The sequence below is a fragment of the Aplysia californica genome, unplaced genomic scaffold (genome assembly GCF_000002075.1).
Source record: "Aplysia californica isolate F4 #8 unplaced genomic scaffold, AplCal3.0 scaffold00066, whole genome shotgun sequence".
NCBI classification, from domain to species: Eukaryota; Metazoa; Mollusca; class Gastropoda; order Aplysiida; family Aplysiidae; genus Aplysia; species Aplysia californica.
Genome location: NW_004797336.1, coordinates 59,996 through 73,111, shown reverse-complemented (window position 1 = coordinate 73,111; position 13,116 = coordinate 59,996). Strand labels below are relative to the sequence as shown.

The 13,116-nt window shown below is 42.5% G+C and overlaps 1 protein-coding gene across 2 annotated transcripts in view; it reads left to right on the top strand.

Moving 5' to 3' along the window:
* The first annotated feature begins 393 nt into the window (after positions 1–393).
* The window catches only part of LOC101845390, a 46,090-nt gene continuing 33,367 nt past the window's right edge, over positions 394–13,116 (top strand). For both annotated transcript variants that reach the window (XM_005093547.3, XM_005093546.3), the window contains exons 1-4: positions 394–841; positions 5,406–6,115; positions 6,942–9,710; positions 10,693–13,003. In XM_005093547.3, the coding sequence (XP_005093604.1) occupies positions 5,474–6,115; positions 6,942–9,710; positions 10,693–13,003 (5,722 nt within the window). In that variant the 5' untranslated portion in view covers positions 394–841; positions 5,406–5,473. The remainder of the gene's footprint in view (positions 842–5,405; positions 6,116–6,941; positions 9,711–10,692; positions 13,004–13,116) is intronic.

Genomic DNA, 13,116 nt, shown 5'->3' with positions numbered 1-13,116 from the left:
ATAAGACAAAGACAATTTGAAAAAAAGAACAATTAATATATGTCATAATTTCAATCGAGCTGTCACCCTCTCTATTTCGCTGTCTCTCTCTCTCTATTTCGCTGTCTCTCTCTCTCTATTTCGCTGTCTCTCTAGTATCTCTCCTCTCTCTTGATCTCTCTAATCTCTCTCTCTCTCTCTCTCTCTCTCTCTCTCTCTAATCTCTCTCTCTTTCTCTCTCACTGCATCGCTCGCCTTCTCTTTCTCTTTGTTTGTCCCTGTCCCCTGTCTTTCTTTCTCCCCACCTATTTTCCCACTCATCTTTATCCTAATATCGATACCATGTTAAACGTATCAAAACAAAAAATGTTATTCACAAGTATAGACAAATAAAGATTTGGCTTGTGAATATTGTAATACTGTGAGTGATGGTTTATTTGCAGATCTATAAATCAAAGAAAATGTGAGATGTTAGGCTACTGTTTGATGATTTTCATTTCTAGGTATTCTCTTTGATTTAAGTGAAAGTTGGGAAAATTGCAAACCACAGTCAATTGTCTACATAGCAATCTCATATTATTTCTTGACCGTCCTAACTGATGAGTAAACACAAACAGATCAAAATCTCCCTTGGCGTAGAGGCCTATTTTTAAACTGCTCGTCTTTGATGCGGGGATGAGGTGAAGGACATTGTGGAATGATGGTCTATTTCACTCAAGTTGGCAATGGCGGAGCTCTCGGCGTTCTCGAGGACTTTGGCCTAGTGTTTCCCCCATCTACTCTTGACAATGTCGACAATTTGATTTTGTGTGTTCCTCATGATGTTCTTCGTTTGGCCTTTCCAGACCATAGAATGATGATTGTGAGTACTCAAATTTATGATCTAAGCTAATCTAGATCTAGATCTATAATCTAGATCTAAGACTAGAAATCTACCACTACCAGGCCAGGTCTTTCACCAGACGAGCTCATCTGGAATCTAGATATAAAATCTAGATCTATATCTAGATCTAGATCTAGATCTAGATCTATATAGATTTCTAGATCTAGATAGATCTATCTAGATCTAGATCTAGACTAGATTCTATCTAGATCTAGATCTAGACTAGATTCTAGATCTAGATCTAGACTAGATTCTAGATCTAGCTAGATCTAGTCTAGATTCTAGATCTCTAGTCTAGATTACTAGATATGTTAGATTAGATATTTTAGATCTATCTAGATCTATCTAGATTCTGGGTCTAGGCGTTCAATGTCTGAATTCCTGGAGTGATATAATGATGCCTTTCCAAATAATTTACTGAACAATAACCCTCTTTTATAATAGAGGTTGTTGTCCCTGTAACCTAACCTAAGGCTGACTTAGCCTAAGGATTAAAGATACTTTTCTTGATTGCATCTTTCTTATTGGCCTGTTGTCATGGTGCTGTGAACTGTCTGCATGCAAGACCTAGTAGATCTAGATCACGAGCTTTGCAAATCTCAAGTCAGATAAGATTATAATGTTATAAATATCTAGACTAATCTAGATCTAGATTCTATCTAGTTATCTAGATCTAGATTGTAAAATCTAGATCTAGAATAGATCTATCGCTAGCCGCGTGATTCAACCACCCAAGTGACAAATTTTTCGAAAATCACTTTTTAATCCCTTTATTTTAATGTAGTACTGCCTTTGATACACCTTTTGTTAAAACCTTGAGTTTGAAAGATTAAATTGCCTAGCCTCACACTAGTCCCCAATTTCCATGTGATTCAACCGGCCAACGTGCCAGTTTTGCAGCCTCATGGTGGCGAAAGGGTGGATGAATCTCGCAGATTCAGCGGCTTGTTGAGGTGTTCCCCTGTCGCATAGGCAGAGTGATCCACACGACTGTGGCCTTTGTCAAACAGACCGGAGGGTAATAACATCAAAACAAAGAGCTGCCTTTGTTAACTTTGACTCAGATCAAACCCTATCGATAGCCAGAAGATTTTGTCAAGGCAATTTGTGTAATCCATGAACAGTAGGTTTGGTAGTGTACTTATGAAAGGACAAGATGGCATCAAAGAATCTGACTTGACCAAGTCAGTAAATTGTGGCAAAAGCTACTGACGAATGAATTTTAAAAAAAGTCTATAATGATCAGCTAAGGGGCGCTTCACATCCGGTACAACTAATATTAGAAAATATTTTTTATTTCGACTTTTTACGCTTCTTAATTTACTTTAAGTGTGTGCCCCTTGCGGTGTCTGTCCTGTACCATTCTTGAATCACTGAGATGAAAGTTAATCAGTGCCGGGTAGATGATACTTAATTTGTCAAATATATAAAGTGAAGGAAAAGCAACTCATAACACTTTCGCCCCCGAAAATTCTCTCTTCAACAAACCTTCAACTTCAACTCCTCAGCTCTACATTTCAATTTGAAACAAATCTCATACATTCTACCTATATTCAAAACAATGAGTTTGTATTCAACCTGAGAGGATTTACATAACAGATGTCACTCGTGGCGCGCTCCATAACAACAATGCATTGTTTTGCGCATCGCCCCGCACGGGGTCAGAAAACAATTACGCGCGGTAGTTGCTGCCACGTCACGGTGATGCTCAGGGATGCTGTCATGTCATGAGAAAATGTAGTACCGTCTGTTTCACTGGGTTACAAGGCCTTTAAAACAAAGTAGGAGGAAGCCTGTGATTTCTGTCACATATTTTAGGCTACTCCCCTGCCTCCCTTGGCCATAAACTGTAAGACTTTGGCTTAAGTTAACATAATTCTAATAAACAAGTAGACGCAGAGATACATTACTTCGTCACTATAGATCTGAAAAAAAAAATAATATCACCGTATAATTAAAGGAATAATGGGTTTAATTTTCACCAAAACTACTCATTCTCCAGTTTCCCTCTGTCCTCTCTCTCCCTCTCTGTCTGTCTGTCTATCTGTTTGTGTCTGTCTGTCTGTCTGTCTGTCTGTCTGTCTGTCTGTCTGTCTGTCTGTCTCTCTTACTCCCTCTCTTTTATGTAAGAAAGCTATTTTTAAAAAAATGTTAGTTACAGACCATCGTCCTACATCATATTATATCATATATCTGAATTTTAGATTCATAGATACCAAAATAAAGAAATAAAAGTTTTTTGCTTCTCCTGAAAAATTTGTCTCTTGGCACTTAGTCGGTTGAATCACGCGGCTAGGCTAGTGATATATAGATCTAGATCTCTTTCTATAGAATCTAGATATGTCTATAATATATATATTATATTGTATTGCGAGGTATTGTGGTGAAATCAGGCGCTCGTCAAAATAATTAAATCAAAGAAATCGGCATTTTTTACCGATGGGAAATTTTTTTCCATTTTTTAAAATAAATGGCTCAACACCTTTTATATTACTGTATATAAATTTAAAAAGACGTTTTTGTGTGGATTTTACAGAAAAAACATTGATTAAAGGCACAAAATATGTAAATTTTCAGTTTCCAAGGACTCTCAGGCTATGAAAGTTACACAACTTTGGCGGCCATTTTTTTGCTAATTTTACCTCTGAAACCAGGCAACCCTGACCTCCTTCAATCGCAAATATTTTGAATTCTAATCTGCATAAATGGTTATTTTCTTCACCAAACAGTACGCAAATGAACAACCTTTAAGATTATACCAGGGGGCTGTCGTGGCCTAGAAGTTAAGGTGTTGTTGGCCTCTCATTCAAAGGTCCCGGGTTCGAATCCGGGTAGCGACTGAAAAATTTTCTTCTCTAAAATTGTCTCCTTTCACCTCCTTTCCTGCTCTCTAGCAATATTCTGTCTTCTGCTTTCATCTCCTCTTTCTGCCCCCACCCTTTCACCTCCTTTGCCCCCTCCTCTGGACTCCTGACTCATTCTGCAGCCTTTTTACTGCTACTCCTTGACTCCTAACAGCTGTCTTTCTGCCACACCCCTGATCTTCTGGTAGGAAAGATTTACACCTAGCCTTCTGGGACAAGGGCGAAAAATCTCGGAGGGCCCATGTGCAAGTTGCGCATGTTAAAGATCCCCTGGTGGTCTAAAATTGATAAGAGTAGGCTTCGGCCACCACCCAGGCAAAATTCAAAATTTCCTACCAAATAAAAGTATTAGGTGTGTCCCGCGTGCTCATATGACCTTATGCAGTTGCGAGCGCCGTAAAACCCTCTACTATAAAAAAAAAAGATTATACCAATAACAGAATAACCCCATATGCCCAAAAATTAACGAGCGCCTGATTCCATCTCGCCGTGACTCATATTGGCCTATATAATTTCTTTCATTAGGGAAAAATTCTGCAATATATTGGCTTGGCTCCTATAGATGTTTTGCTTGATAAAAATGAGTCCTGCTGCTAAAGCTTATCGCCCACTATACACATCATCATCGTTCAGGGCCAGATCTGCGACATACCTCAGCGATCATGGTTCTCCTTTCATTCCTTTGCTTGGATGCTCTCAAAAAAGCTATATTTCCCTACCACTATACATGCTTAGGCTTATATTATAGTTTTAACTCTCGGGCTAGCTGCTAGCTGCCATAGATTTGTCTTTGATGTACCCTGCAAACCTGCCTGCTATTTCAGTACATTTTCCAAACGATCACTGTGACAAAACTAACTGACACATATATATATATATATATATATATATATATATATATATATATAGAGTGATGAAACATGCAATGTTTTATTGTGTAACACAACAAACAATGGGATTTTCTTCTTTAAAAATATTTTTTTTTTAGAAAACAAACAAAAATAGGTCCTGAAATTGGCACAAGAACAATGATTGGACCATTAGTTGGAAAACTTATCAAATGTGAATTGTAGTGTGTATGCAACTTCCTATAATATTGTTTGTGGCACATTCCCATAGAAAACACAAAAAAGGACCAACGATGGCAACAGTCTGTCCATTTGTCCCAGTTTGTAACAGGCAGTAACCCTCCATCGTGTGATAAACACGCAAATAGTGTCCTCTTTGCACAGCGCGGCACTTGGCACTCAGAGCACTAGGTGCGTTTCTACACTTTTCTTGCTATTTCAGTATGGATGTGGTCATAGTTTCTGAAAGCAGTATCCACGCAGCATTATATGCTGCAGTAATAACATGAAGAAACCCCCTCTGAACTCAAAATCCTCAGGGGCTGTGGTAAAGGTAGTCAGCAGAAACTGTACTATGACTGCACCATATGCGGCAGGGGTAGCCATGAGTTAAGCCACAAACCTTGATTTCCACACATTTGCACAATGATTTGAAATGATCACATGTCAATGAAAAGTGCAATGAGACATGATGGCAGATTCTTTGTTTTTGTTCTTGCAGTGTTGAAAAGTGTTCTGATTGCTTTTATTTTATATGGAATGTATCAAAGTTGGATTGAGTGTATAGAGCCTATATTGTACTTTGAATTGTGTTTTCTTTGATTATTTCAGATAAAGATTACGCACATGATTCAACTGGAATTGTAACCTAAATTTGCCTGGATGGTCCCGCGCCTACAATGGAGTGCGATGGGGAAGATCCAAGCTCTCTTCTTTCTCTGCGGGAGACACTACTGCCGCCTGATACTTCATCGTCGTCCTCCTCTCAGGTTCTTGGGCATGGTCAGTTGCACAACTGGACAGCTTCCATTGGTCAGTCGGTTGACATCTCTGGCCAGTTCTCCCCAGTATCCCCTGCAGATGGTTTTAGTAATGGTCAGAATCATGGAGAGGGAGCCATGCGTTTCTATGGATATCATAGAGCCTCAGCACAAGACGGCAGCAGGAATGGGGAGTTGAGTGTGCAGGGACAGTTTCCTGTACAAAACCGGGCTGTGAATAACGGTAATCTGAGCAATAGCCTGGGAGGGTTTGTGTCCAGCTCAAGCCACACTACGACCAATAGTTGCTCCACTCTTTACTACACTGAGCCAGATTTCAGACCTGATGGGGACCTCTACAGCAATAAGGATGGTAGTAGACACAATTCTGTCAACGGTGGGTCTGACCCATGCAGTCATCGAGTTGCAATATCCCAGACGTCAATGCGACCTCCTGTCTCTCATGTGTCACAACCTTTCTCCCAGACTCTTGAGTACACTCTAAATGCTGAGATGCCTGATCCTAACAAGGCAGGGAGCCGCAGTGTAGATCTAGACCAGGTGAGTTGAGTCCGATAACTGACCTCTTTGGTCAAATTTTTGCTTCTCTGACTGCTCAAATGAGGGAATTGAATTCTAGTTTACGTTCTGTTTTTTAATGTCTGCCTTTGATACAGCAGTGAGGGTGTCAGAGGAACGTAAAGTGAAGATTATAATGTATCACTCTCTGACTGATTTAACCTTCTTAGTCATTTTTAGGGAAAGGTGCTTGACAGACCTTTAATTGCCCTATGTGGTACTATCTTTGCAGGTTAATTTACTACTTTTCTCGGAACACACATACAGGGGTGAATGCTGTGAGTTTGACTTGTCAGGTTGGGAACTGTATGATTCCTGCTAACTTTGACCTGGATGGAGAGTGGCATGGCTGTAGTTAGTTGTTTTTTTTTCTTTTTAGAGTGGGGTGGGGGCATATATGGATAAACTTCTTCTTATCTGTTTGTAAGCTGTAGTTGAAGAGCGTTATTAATACACGACCTAGATTGTGTTACTTTCTGTTCATTTTGTTCCCACTGATGAGAACATTAAGATCTGGTGTCTTTCTTGTTTTGGGAAAACACTTTTATTAGTTTTGCCATCTTTTGATATTTTAATATATATATATATATTATATATTTTTTTAAAAACTTCTATATGAAGATGCTGATCATGTATGCTCAGTCCACGATTTTGACTGACATTAGTCTTACCTCAGGTCGAAATGGCAAAATATTTTTGTATAGTCCTGGCTCGCTTTAGATGTAATTTTTAATAAGGTGTAACACATTTTTTTTCCTGGTCAATGTACACTCTTGGAATCATTCTGTTCTTCTATGTTGCTTTTCAGAGTTTTTTTGACTCTCGGATGAAAGCAGGAGACTTCCCTAAGGAGATGGAGAACATGTATGATGCCTCAACGAGTAAGCAGAGCTCCAAGGCCATGGCTGGTCAGGACTCATCTCTCACCTTCGACCGTAGGCAGATGGACATCTCCAACTTTGATACAGATTTCGATTTTGCTACTCCATCCCGCGACTATGGAACTTCAGCGGGTCGCGTTGACCTGTCTTCGTTGCATCGAGGGGCTCAACAACTTGCCTACCACCAGAGCATGGCAAGCATGGATTCTTCCTCTCATGTAACTATACCCCAAAAGTACTCCAATACCGTCCCAATGTCAGATTCTAATCAGCAATACACTGGTGTGTCTCTGCCTGTTGACTCCTCCAGCCCACAGCAACCCAGTGATGAACTGAAAAGGGTTCATATGGCATATCCCTCTTTCAGCTTTGGAGATAATTCTGATTTTGAAAGTTTGAGATTGGCTGAGGCTGTACAAAAAAAACCTTCCTTGAGCCAGCATTTTGGGAGTATTTCTTCTGATTTAGACCCAGTGTTCCATGCTACTCCAGCTGATGTATCTAGTCACCACAAATACAAGTTCGATATGGGGAAAACTGCAACAAGCGATGAATTTAGAGAAACTGTGAGAAATCCACGCAGCAGTGTGAAGGAAACAGATGAGACTGGCAGAGATGCTGGGAAGTGGAATGGTCGGCCACGGGCCCACCGCAAGATGGCGAGGCTTCTGGGTGGTGGAGGGTTAAAGATGAGACATGGAGCAGTTGAAGTAGCCAGTACAAGTGTCGGTGCTGCCTTACACGCTGGTGTTGAGGAAGGAGGTTATGAGACGATGAAGGACCAGCATGCATTGCGAACGGAAGTCCAAGGCAAAGTGGCTTATCACGGCGGTGAAAACCAACGAGATGTGACCAATAATTCTAGGACTTTCCTGACCATGGAAGAAGAACTGGAGTTGAGAGCCTCAGAGCATGAACAGAGAAGGTTGACTAGCCGTAGCAGGGCGGATGATGCAGATCGGCAGTTTGCTCTCCCTAAAGAATCAGGTCTTCTCAGCTCTCATGGCCTTACTTTGGACCCTGTCTCATTTTCTATGCCTGTAATGCACAAGGACTCCTCCTTACTCACTGATCATCAGTTTCTGTCAGGTCCCCAGCTGGACTTGGATTTACAACACTCTCTGACAACTTCATCTCAGAGGGAGCTGGATATGAATCAACAGTTGGCGCTGCAGGTTCACAAAGATTTTGACATGGACGCTGGGCATGCCGCCGCTGGCCCTGATGACCTGTCGTTTGATTCCCCGATGGACCCTGCACATACCGGTGAAGCAGAGCTAGCCTTTTCGGACATGAACATCGGTGGGCATGGACAGCAGGACCTCCCTCTCGAAGCATATTTTGGGACGGGTGTGGATAGAGATATTACCTTTTCCAGGAAAATACAGACTCAGCTGATCCGAGACATTGGTTGTATGACTGGCTCTGCTGACAACGATTTTAATTTTGAGGAGTACATGAACAGCCAGCCACAACGTGATCTGAGTCAGCCATACTTTGATCGCACTGATATTCCCCAAGATATGACCTTGTATCAGAAATCGCCGTCAGAAAAAATGACTGTGCTACCAGATACTTCTTCCATTTTCAAAGAACGGGAGAAGAATGATGGGTCAGATCTGAACAGTATGAAGCAGATGAGAGAGGTTTCAGAACTTCAAAAAGAGTTAACAAAGACTTCGGCCAAAGAGAGTATGAAAGGTATTCGCACACCTAGAGACCTGACGCGGGCTTTGGAGAGTCTTCAGGAAAATGAAAAAGAAGAGGCAAGGCTCAAAGAACAACAACAACAGCAACAGCAACAACATCAACAGAGAGAGCAGCTTGAGTCTCAACAGCAGCTTCACCAACAGCAACATCCACAGCAGCCAGTTAGCAGTCTTGTCTCTAGCCCTAAGAAGACTTTTCAGACCAAGCACCAGTTAGAGAGTATGGCTCTTGCTGATCAGCACTTTCTTGGGTCGACGTCAGGCTTCATGGATGAAGCTCCGGTCCCAGGGCTGTTGGATTCCCCGTCTCTCAGCCTCAGCAACCAGCATAATTCAGCACCAGAAAACCCACCCATGATGTCGCACTACCAGGCTTTCCCGTTCCTTCCTCCTCCACCAGGCGAGATAGAGATGGATCCGTCCATTGGAGGAGGCAACAAGCGAGAGACAAGTATCGGCCATTCAGTCAATTCTGAACTGGATAATCACATCCTCAAGCGGCTAGCATTGTCGTCCGTCTCACATGATACCGCTAGTGGCCCCCCCTCACTTCCTTTCCCCTCCCATTCAGCGAGTATGGAATCTGTGCTTCTGGAAACGGACTCAACTGCAACTGTTGATTCAGACGTCTCCTTCCAGCTTCCTGTCATGTCTGGCTTCCACAATGAGCAAACTACCTCAGAAACCATGACCGACAAATTTATTCCGCCTGGCAATACTGCAACGGACACGACAAGACCCAGGCAAGAAATGGCACCTATGATAGAGTTTGCCGTTAGGCAGTTATTGACCTCTGACCGGATGCATACCTTAACTGCTGGCAGTGATCACCGCTCTGATAATATGTCAACCATGACTCAGTCGGGATTATCAATGGCGAAGAGAGAATCTGAAATATTGTCTTCATCTCGTCAGAATCTCTACTCCATGATGAAGCAAGAGCAGTTTTGTGATGCGGTACTCTCCACTCCAAACATCTCCATCAAAGTGAGTTTTCAATTTGCAAAATCTCTTTGAATTTTTAAGAAGCCTCTGAACTAGATAAATTGTTCTCTGAAGGATAAAATTATTTTGTTTTCTTGGCAAATAGATCTAGAGAGGTAACTTACATTTACAGAAACATTCATAAGAAAATTCAAAATCATATTTTCTGATAAAGACTCAGGGATGAATGTCAGGGGAAAAAATATGAAAAGCACTGACTATAAAATTATTTCTTTACTGTTTGAAAAAAAAACCCCTCATAGGTCAATTGAGGTAAAAAAAACATCATATTTAATTTGTCCCTTTGCTAAAGATGATGAATTGATTTTATAATTAACGTTTCATCCCCTTGCCAGAATACATATATTTTTATAGGGGCTCCAAAATTAGTTAAAAAACAGCCGTTTATTTTTTTTACAAACACTTTCAGTGTCTTTTATTCCATGGCCTCTTATAGTGTATTAAGTCAATGTACAAATGTTGAATTATAATTTTAAGAGGGGTCACATACATTCGATGATTTATGTAGCTTTCACTTTAATCTCTATAGGTTCAATTAATAAGTGGAAGTTGGATGGATGGGAACTGTTTTATTCTTTTCACAAGGGGTAGGTTATAGGGTTAAACTTTGTATTGTTTGCTCCGCAATGATAACTGGTGGCATCATGGGCAGAGGGTCCTATTTTATTCTATGAGCGTTAGAATTTGTTGTTGATAAATTTATACTAAACAGTACTTTTGTATGTTGGTAGGGGCTCCATTACATTACTTTGCCAAGGGACCTGTATTGCTGTTGAGGTGGCTGTGGAGATAAGTTGCATAATTCTTTAGCCTGTTTGACAGCCACTTTTGCTGGTAACTTTGTCATTTGTAATTTCTTGTCAATGCTTGTTAATTCATTATTCCTTGGTATGTTAAGGTTTCATTAATAATTTTTTTTTTTTACTTTTTCAGTTTTTCATTCAGTTTTTCTTTCATTCTTTAGGTGCACCAAGTTGTGCTGTGTTCCCTTAGCCAGGAGCTGACCGCCTTGCTGCACACGATGCGACCACCGGAGCCAAGCCAGGGGTCCTCTCCGTCTGTCATGCTGGTGGTCAACTGTGACAGCATTAAGTCCAGCTCCCTTTCCACCTTCCTCAGCCTTGTCTACGTGGGTCATGGTCCGCTGACCCACACTAATGTGCTGGATGTGTATGTTCTGGCGTCCAGTCTCCGCATGCCATCTGTGCAAAAGTTATGCCGTGACGTGATGACTCATATGAGGATCTCGAGCAGTCAAGTTAAAAAACCGCAGCTTGTAGTCTCTACACCAGTGCTTAAGAAAAGGGATAAGAGTTGTTCCACTGACGCAACTGCAGCTGCTGGGGGGAAGGTGTATGAGGAACGGGCGGTCAATACTGGTCGCTGGGACTGGTCGATGGATGCTTCCACTCAGACTGACCGCTCGACCAGCGAGGCCGGAGAACGTGGACAGGAGGAGTGGGTCATGCTGAAGAAGACGAAGCAGAAGACTGTGTCACCGTCCAAGAGTAGAGTGTTAGGAGTTAAAGTCGGTGTGTCCAGTGACAACAATCCTGCCTCCTCTCAGACTGCTTTGAAAGTTGGGAAAAAAGGCTGCTTGTCTCCCAAGCAAACATGTACATCAGATGCTCTGATGGAATCTGTGAGTGTCAGTGGCTCTGGTGCTGGGGAAATTCTTCAGTTGAGTAGTTCTGCAACGGTATGTCCTTCAGGGAAAGGGAAAGATAGCTGTGTTGGAATTGAGTCAAAATCTGATTCAAACTCAAGGCTGGAGGAGAGCAGAATTCCCTGTGTCAGGGACAGAAAACCAAATGTTGATGATGTTATCGTGGAGAGGAGCACTACCTCTTCGTCGTCGTCTAGGGCAGATGGAGAGAGGAAAAAGTCCTGTTTTGTATCCTCTCCATCAGTAGAACCCAAGACTGCACGCACGACAGTGGAGATTGCAGAAGCTGCTGCAGCCGCAAAACTCTCTGCTCACAGTTACGGGACACGCTGGGCCCGAGGTGGCAACAGAAACTTTGTGTCGTATGCCGCACTGGCTTCGGGGCTTGATCGGAAGAAAGTGTCTACCGGCCAGAGAGAAAAACCTTCATCTTTGTCAAAAAAGAAGGAGTTTATCAAATCAGCTGCCAGAAATGAGATGGCTGTTTGTGGCTCTGAACTGTCGACCCCTGTCAGAAGTGGCAGTGGTCACAGTAAGATTGAGAATGTGCAGAATTTGGAAGTGTTGAACTCTGCAGAAGGCAAAGATCCTGTGAGTATTCAGTTTGGGAAATCAGTAGGCGTGACGGAGGTAACTAAGGTGCCTGATGTTATGATGAAACACCCTGACTCTGCTATGGTCAGACAGTCTGCGAAGAGATCTTTCAAGAAGAGCATTGTTCACAGGTCATGCAGTGAGGAGGTTCTAAAGGATTCCATAGGGAAGGACAATCTGCAAACCAAATCAGTGACTGCAGAGAATGCAAGAGAGAGTGTTGGTGATTTGAAGAGCATTCGAAGTTCATCTTTTGGAATCCCTGACAGATCTAACGTAAGTGACTCAGAGATATGGGAAGGGGGTAGCAACTCTGTGAGTCATCTTCTGGAGTCAATTGTCAACAACATGGGTTCAGAGGATGCTGACCTCCAGAAGGTTATTCGCGATCTCGACTCGGAGCTGCGTACCTCCCCATCTTCTGCTAGTGGTCCACCAGCCTCCGCATCCACACTCTCTGTATCTTCACCTCTTAGATCTCTTCAGCCACCTGAGGTGAGCCCTCCCCCATCGAAGATCAAAATCACCTCGCAGTCTTCCACACCTCAAGGGTTTAGAAAAAGGCTTATCCAGCAGATGAATTCAGAGAAATCTGGAGCATCCTCATCAATGGCCAGCTCTCAGCAACCGCTGAGCCAGTCGATTGTCAATAATGCTGTACTCACCACATCATCAGAAAGCAACTTGCTCCCCGTCACTTTTGACAGTCTGATAGCAGCGTCATGCGACTCTGGGGTGTCGTCAGCTTGCGGCGTCACCTCAAGTGGCTTGTCTGTCAACGTATCTTCTGTCAGAGATGCCCTGATGACATCATGTATGAGTGTGACCAGTGGTCAAGCACCAGCAAAGAACTTTGAGGCTGCAACAACTGCCCCCTCAGGTCTCCAGACGCTGAATGTGTCCAGTGTGGGATTTGGTCGAAACCCGGGGACTGAGGAGAACAGCAGGCAGTTGGTACCCGCGACCTCCTCTATGGACGTGTCGCCTCTCTCCGACCCGTTGTCAGCTGCTACTGGTATGTGCAGTCACCCCTGTGGTGGTATAACATTTTCTCTCTACACTTTTTGATGTGTGCCGTATGCAGAGATTAAATTTTGGTGATGAGTGATATTGGCATTATATGTGGGG